The sequence below is a fragment of the Scardinius erythrophthalmus genome (genome assembly GCF_964197995.2).
Source record: "Scardinius erythrophthalmus genome assembly, chromosome: 13".
NCBI classification, from domain to species: domain Eukaryota; kingdom Metazoa; phylum Chordata; class Actinopteri; order Cypriniformes; family Leuciscidae; genus Scardinius; species Scardinius erythrophthalmus.
The window spans coordinates 13,996,345-14,003,018 of record NC_138233.1 but is presented as its reverse complement, the minus strand read 5'-3'; the positions used below and the strand labels follow the sequence as shown (position 1 = coordinate 14,003,018).

Here is a 6,674-nt window from a genome sequence, read left to right as displayed (position 1 = left end):
AAGTTAAATGACAAAGAAAACTGAACTGAAACTCTGGAAACGTAAATTCTAAGTTAAATAGATGGAAATAATTATGATATAATAAGGAAAGCATTTCTACAGTGGGAAGTAACCCAAAGTGTGCCGGGTGACTCGGGAAACTTTGGTCTTGAATAAATGTCCTTTTATCTATTGTTATGGCACACTTCTGAAACTCTGTCCTCCTCATGGCGAGATCTGCTTGCCAGCTCCACCTCAATCACTGCTCTTTCTTTCCTTCATTCTGCCTTTTCTTTTCTTTTCATGGATGTGGGGCGAGGAGGGGAGGCTGGAGTTTGGAGAGGGTGGGGGCCACAGTCTGAGGTGGGCTGCAAGGGGCCAGTCAGTGTTCTCAGAGTCACAGACAGAACACACACTCTCTCACACACACACACACACACACACACACACACACACACACAAGGAGCTGCGCCTCCCACACATCCGCGCACCAACTCACACACAGTCAGACGAAGAGGAAAGTGGATGTGTGCAGCACTAATACCGCGTCTTGATGCTTTCTCCAAGGCGCTGAAAACACACAGAGAGGGGAAGTGCTGGTTCCTCGACTCCATTTGCATCTGAGGATTTATCATGCTTTAATTTACACCGAACGACCGACCAGCCAGTTTTCTCTGTGTGCGGAATAAGTACTTTGCGCACGGCTTCAAAAATGGGAACAACTAAATACTGCAGCGACAGGAATGTACTGTTTTGCAAGATGCTTCTGAAACTTATACTTCTGGCGGTCGTGGCGCACAGTGTTTCGGGGAAGACTTTAAAATACAAAGTTTTTGAGGAGCAGAGAGTCGGTACTGTGATTGCCAGACTGAAAGAGGATGTAGCCGGTATATTATCCAAACTCCCGAGCTCCGTGTCTCCAAGCTTCCGCGCGATGCAGAGAGGCAGCACCCCTCTACTCTCCGTGCGCGAGGAGGACGGAGAGATCAGCATCGCCACCAAAATCGACCGCGAGAAGCTCTGCGAGAAAAACTTAAACTGCACTATCGAGTTCGACGTGATCACGCTTCCCACGGAATACCTCCAGTTGTTTCACATTCAAGTGGAAGTGTTGGACATCAACGACAACGCTCCCCAGTTCTCGCGCGCCATAATCCCCATAGAGATATCAGAGAGCGCGTCTGTGGGCACGCGCTTCCCTTTGGATAGCGCGTTGGACCCGGATGTCGGGGAAAACGCGCTACACACCTACTCGCTCACTCGGAATAACTTTTTCAAAATCGATATCAGGACGAGAACGGATGGCGCAAAGTATGCAGACCTTGTTGTGATGAGGGAACTTGACAGGGAAACACAGTCCAGCTACCAACTACAACTCACAGCGTCAGACTCTGGCGTGCCGCCGAAATCTGGCTCAACACTGCTTAAAATCAGCATATCTGATTCCAACGATAATAGCCCGGCGTTTGACGAGCAGGCTTACGTGGTCAACCTCCTAGAAAATTCATCACTGGGCACACTACTGGTGGATCTGAATGCCACAGACCCAGATGAAGGCAATAATGGCAAAATAGTGTATTCTTTCAGCAGCCACGTGCCACCCAAAATCCTAGAGACCTTTAAAATTAATCCAGATAATGGCCACATCACTCTAATTAAGAAAGTTGACTACGAAGCTACTTCCTCGTATGAAATAGATGTGCAGGCCCAGGATATGGGTCCCAACTCCATTCCAGGCCACTGTAAGATAATCATCAAAGTGGTTGATGTCAACGACAACAAGCCAAAAATCAACATCAACCTTATGACTCAGGGCAAAGAGGAGGTGGCCTACATCTCAGAAGCCTCCCCTGTCGATACCTTCATCGCATTAGTGCGCGTGGATGACAGCGACTCAGGTCTAAATGGTGAGGTTGTGTGCCGTCTTCATGGCCACGGGCATTTCCGCTTGCAGAAGACCTATGAGAACAACTACATGATTCTCACAAATGTGTCTCTGGACCGTGAGAAGCGCTCTGAATATAGCCTGACGGTGATTGCTGAAGACCGCGGCTCGCCAAGCCTATCCACCATCAAACACTTCACAGTGCAGGTGCAGGATGAAAACGACAACCCTCCTCGCTTCGAAAAGAGCCGGTATGAAATCTTCAAGTCTGAGAACAATTCGCCAGGGGCATACCTTACATCAGTGGTGGCCACCGACCCAGATTTGGGCTCTAACGGTCAGGTGACCTATTCAGTTGTGGAGAGCCAAGTTCAAGGTAGCTCTATTTCAACCTATGTGACCATTGACCCATCCAACGGTGCTGTGTATGCGCTCCGAAGTTTTGATCGGGAAGAAGTTGGTCGTCTTTCGTTCACCGTGCAAGCGAGGGATGGCGGAGGCCCATCTTCGCTTAGCAGCAACGCCACTGTTTTCCTCACTGTACTCGATGAAAATGATAACCCACCCATCATTGTTGCTCCACTACTAATAAACCACACAGCTGAGGTGCCATTATGGAGGCATGCTGAGCCTGGTCATCTGGTGACAATCATAAAGGCCACAGATCGTGATGCAGGGGCCAACAGCGAGTTGACTTGCTCCATAGTTGGTGGTAATGATGAAGGACTTTTTGTCATTGACCCACGCAGATGTGAGTTACGAACCAACGGAAGCGTTGAGGCCTCTGGGCAAGAGGGATTTGATCTCGCAATCTTAGTACAAGACAGAGGGGCTTCGATTCGACTCTCAGCAAGGGCCATTCTGCACATTAGTCTGCGGGACTATCCAGAAAGCTACTCCCTGAACCCTTCAGACATAAACAACCAATCGGTTCTAGACGTGTCTATGATCATCATCATCTCCCTTGGTGCCATCTGTGGCGTACTTCTCATCGTCATGGTGATGTTTGCAACCAGGTGCTCGAGAGAGCAGAAGGACCCAAGACATTCCTATAACTGCAGAGTAGCTGAGTCCACCTACCAAAACCATCCCAAAAAACCTGCCCGGCAGATCCACAAAGGCGATATCACATTGGTCCCCACTGTGAATGGGACCCTGCCTGTGAGGGCCCATCCTCGCTCCCCGTCAGCCTCACCTGCTCCAGAGAGTCGCCAGAGCCACCACAGCCGCCAATCACTCAACAGCCTGGTCACCATCTCCTCCAATCACGTGCCAGAGAACTTCGCCCTAGAGCTTGCTCATGCCACACCCCCCGTTGAGGTAAAAAAATGTGTTCAGTAACTATTTGTGGATTCAAAGTGAACCCTGTTTATTCCTATTTAATTCCCCCTAAACCTGTTACAATATCCAATGTTTGTTTTATTTATAGCATGTTTATATGTATATCCATAGATTGTTTCATTATGCTTAGTATCCATCCATATCATTCCCTCATTCACCCCACCAATCCCCTCCCCTCTCCATCCAATCACTACCATGGTTTGTTTGTATTTGTGTTGGTTTGCTGTCTGGTCTGCCATTATTCATTTTTATTTCCATTTTTTTTTTCTTTCTTTATTTGTTTCCCGCCCTGTTTCCTTTTCTTTTTGGCTATAGCAAGTCTCACAGCTTCTGTCCATACTTCATCAGGGCCAGTACCAACCCAGACCCAGTTTCCGTGGCAACAAATACACCCGGAGCTACAGGTAACCAATCACACTTCAGCCTGTTGCCACCTTTAACAGACTGTCCTACAGAGGGTTCAAAGTTCTAGTGCGTGAGAGTCTGGACACCCTGGAGTACTTTAGTAACAGAAGCTGACGATACATGACAGCCTCATCATGTTAGCAAGTCAACTGCCCTTTGAATAAAGCCTTTTTTGTTTATGCATAAACTGCTCCCTCCTTAAGAGGCCCATTTTTTTTTTCACAGCACCAATAAATTAAAAAGTTGATGATAAAAATGATGATAGTGGATATACTGTAGCTAAGTTAAATCTATTGTAATAGCTAATTTTGTTTATTCTTTGTCTCTAGGTATGCTTTGAATGAGATGGATAAGTTCAGCCTGAAGGACAGTGGACGAGGGGATAGTGAGGCAGGAGACAGTGATTGTGAGATGGGAAGGGAGTCTCCTCTTCTTGGAGAAGGCTTCAGTGAGCTCTTCACTCCTGATGGACACCACAGACTGCATCCAAGTAAGCAAGAGATGAGATGCTGATGAGGACTCCTTTAGACCTCACGAGGCTGTAGATACCAGGCCTTGATTTCACAACATTTGGGCATACCTTTAAAAAAGTTTTTAAAAAAATGTAACAAAGAGATGTAATTGTTATCTGGACTGCATTACTCAGACTTCACACACACACACACACACACACACACACACACACACACACACGCACACACACATTTGTGACTATAACCTCCATTTTAAACATTTACAATGTATCTCTTCAAGATGAAACAGCCTTTGAAATACTACAACTATATGTTGGAGAACAACATGATTTTTGATGGAAAAAAAAAATGCTTGATCTATAATACAATCATTAATGCGACTAGAACATGAATTGGGTTGTGCACAGGGATGGACCATATATTTCTGTAAATCAGCATGTTTAATCATTCATTCTCTGCATGAGAGAGTGGGCTAAATGAGGGCCTGTTTTGCAAATGCACCAGATTGGGCATTTATTAACTGTAAGATCTATTATAAATGGCCTTTCAAAATTAATGGCGCTATAATCAGCCCCTAGAACATGAATGAGTAATGTCGAACATGTTCAATGAACGCTATAAGTTGGCATATTTGATTTGTTTTACATAGTCTCTAAAAAACAAAGCTGGCTCGGATGGAACTGGAAAGACTTAAGTAATTTGGCTTCCAATTGATGTATTTGACAAGCAAAGGGTGCGTGCAGTCTTTGCATGTTGTGCCAGAAACAGCAATCATTAACTAACCACTTCCATTAATGCTTTTGTTTTCTTTCTGATCACTGTAGCGATGAAGCTGTGCACTGAAGAATGTCGTGTCCTTGGTCACTCTGACCAGTGCTGGATGCCTCCATTGCCTTCCCCAGCCTCCTCTGACTACCGTAGTAACCTCTACATCCCCGGAGAAGATCCCCAGCAGAAAGCCACCCCCGAAGCACCACAATCTGGCGAGTCAACACTGAGAAAGAAGAGTTTCTCTACATTTGGCAAGGAGAGCGAGGAGGGAGAGGGGGAGGCAGGTGATGGTGAAGACCTGTGCGGAACGACTTCTCTGCTGTCTGAAATGAACAGCGTGTTCCAGAGACTCCTCCCCTCCTCGCTGGATAATTACAACGAGACTAATGAAACTGAAAAGGCAACAGCGTGTGCTGCAGGGGTGGGATCGTTGGAAAGAAGGAAGGGCCATTTACCTGGAAAGCCAAGCCCTGCCACTTATCAGCAGAACGTGGCTGTTTGGGCTGCTAATACACACTTTCAAAATCCTGGACATGGCCACGCCCCTGCTAGTCACATGACTGCCCTGGTGGCTCCACTCCCCGCCCCTCTGCCAGCTCCCATGGCAACAACAGCGTCCTCTTCAAAATGGCTTCCTGCAATGGAAGAAATACCGGAGAATCATGAGGAAGATGAGTTAGAGTCTGTGCTCGGTCATTTGCACGGGAAGCGCTGTGACAGTCGCAGCGAAATTATGGACGCCAGCGAACTGGTTGCAGAAATCAACAAACTCCTTCAAGATGTCAGGCAAAGCTAAAGACTAAACTCTCGCTCTCTACAATAAAATATTTTTTATACACACACACACACACACACACACACACACACATATATATATATATATATATATATATATATATATATATATATATATGAGACTGAAGATAAGATATGAAAAGAAAAAAAGAAAAAAATGCAGAGACCTGTGCAATTGTCATTAAAGTTGCATTTCTGGATGTAATGTGTTTTGTGAATGCTAATTATCCAAATGATGTTTGTATTTTCTGGTTTTGGGCCACAGTGTACACAATGTGAGTGTATTTATCTTTGTATTTTAAAAATACAGTTTGTAGTCTTTATATTTATATTTGTGTATATACTTAAGTTAAAAATGTATATAAAGCTATCAGATTTCTATTTTTATATATGCATGTTGGAAAAATAATCAAGATCAACATGCCTTGATGTAAAAATTCGTATTTATTCTTATTTCTTATTTATCTTTCTCTTTTCATTGGTATTGTTATATATGAGCATAATATAAGTACATGAATATTATTGAGTATGTGTTATTTGGTGGGGTGGGACAGGTACTGAAAGCATGTTTTAGGGGTGGGAGTGGTATTTATAATGGTGTATACTTTGTGCCAACTTCTGTTTTACATTAAACAAATGACAAAATAAAGAGAAATGAAGATATGTCAACAGTTAAGGTCTGAATTTTTTTTTTATTTTTTATGTTTCACTATTTATATTGCTATAGGCTATATAAAGTAGTAGCCTATATTTGTTGGAATAACAATGTTTTCCAGTAAATTACAGCGTTTGTTACTCCATTTAGTTTTAATGTTACTGAAATATCCTGTAAAATGGGAGTGTGCCGTTGTGTTCCTCCTCTTCACATATCTGGGAGCAGCTTTGCAGGGAGAAGGCCATTTTTAGTCACTCTCATTTACGCTTCACTCGTTATGAGCGCCCCCTACTGACTGAAAGAGTCAGTATATTTCAGTAATGATTGAAAGGGTGCAAGCAGTAAGAATAATGCGCACAGAGTTAAGTGA

The 6,674-nt window shown here is 44.2% G+C and overlaps 1 protein-coding gene across 2 annotated transcripts; it reads left to right on the top strand.

Moving 5' to 3' along the window:
• The first annotated feature begins 428 nt into the window (after nt 1–428).
• pcdh18b (protocadherin 18b) lies at nt 429–6,172 on the top strand. Of its 2 annotated transcripts, none has more exons than XM_081381860.1 (4): nt 429–3,184; nt 3,554–3,609; nt 3,940–4,100; nt 4,908–6,172. In XM_081381860.1, the coding sequence occupies exons 1-4, from the start codon at nt 692–694 to the stop codon at nt 5,648–5,650; spliced, it is 3,453 nt and encodes a 1,150-aa protein (XP_081237986.1). In that variant the 5' UTR covers nt 429–691; the 3' UTR covers nt 5,651–6,172. The 2 variants fall into 2 exon arrangements, with proteins under 2 accessions (XP_081237986.1, XP_081237985.1); XM_081381859.1 differs by having other exon boundaries at nt 3,521–3,609.
• Nucleotides 6,173–6,674: the final 502 nt, after the last annotated feature.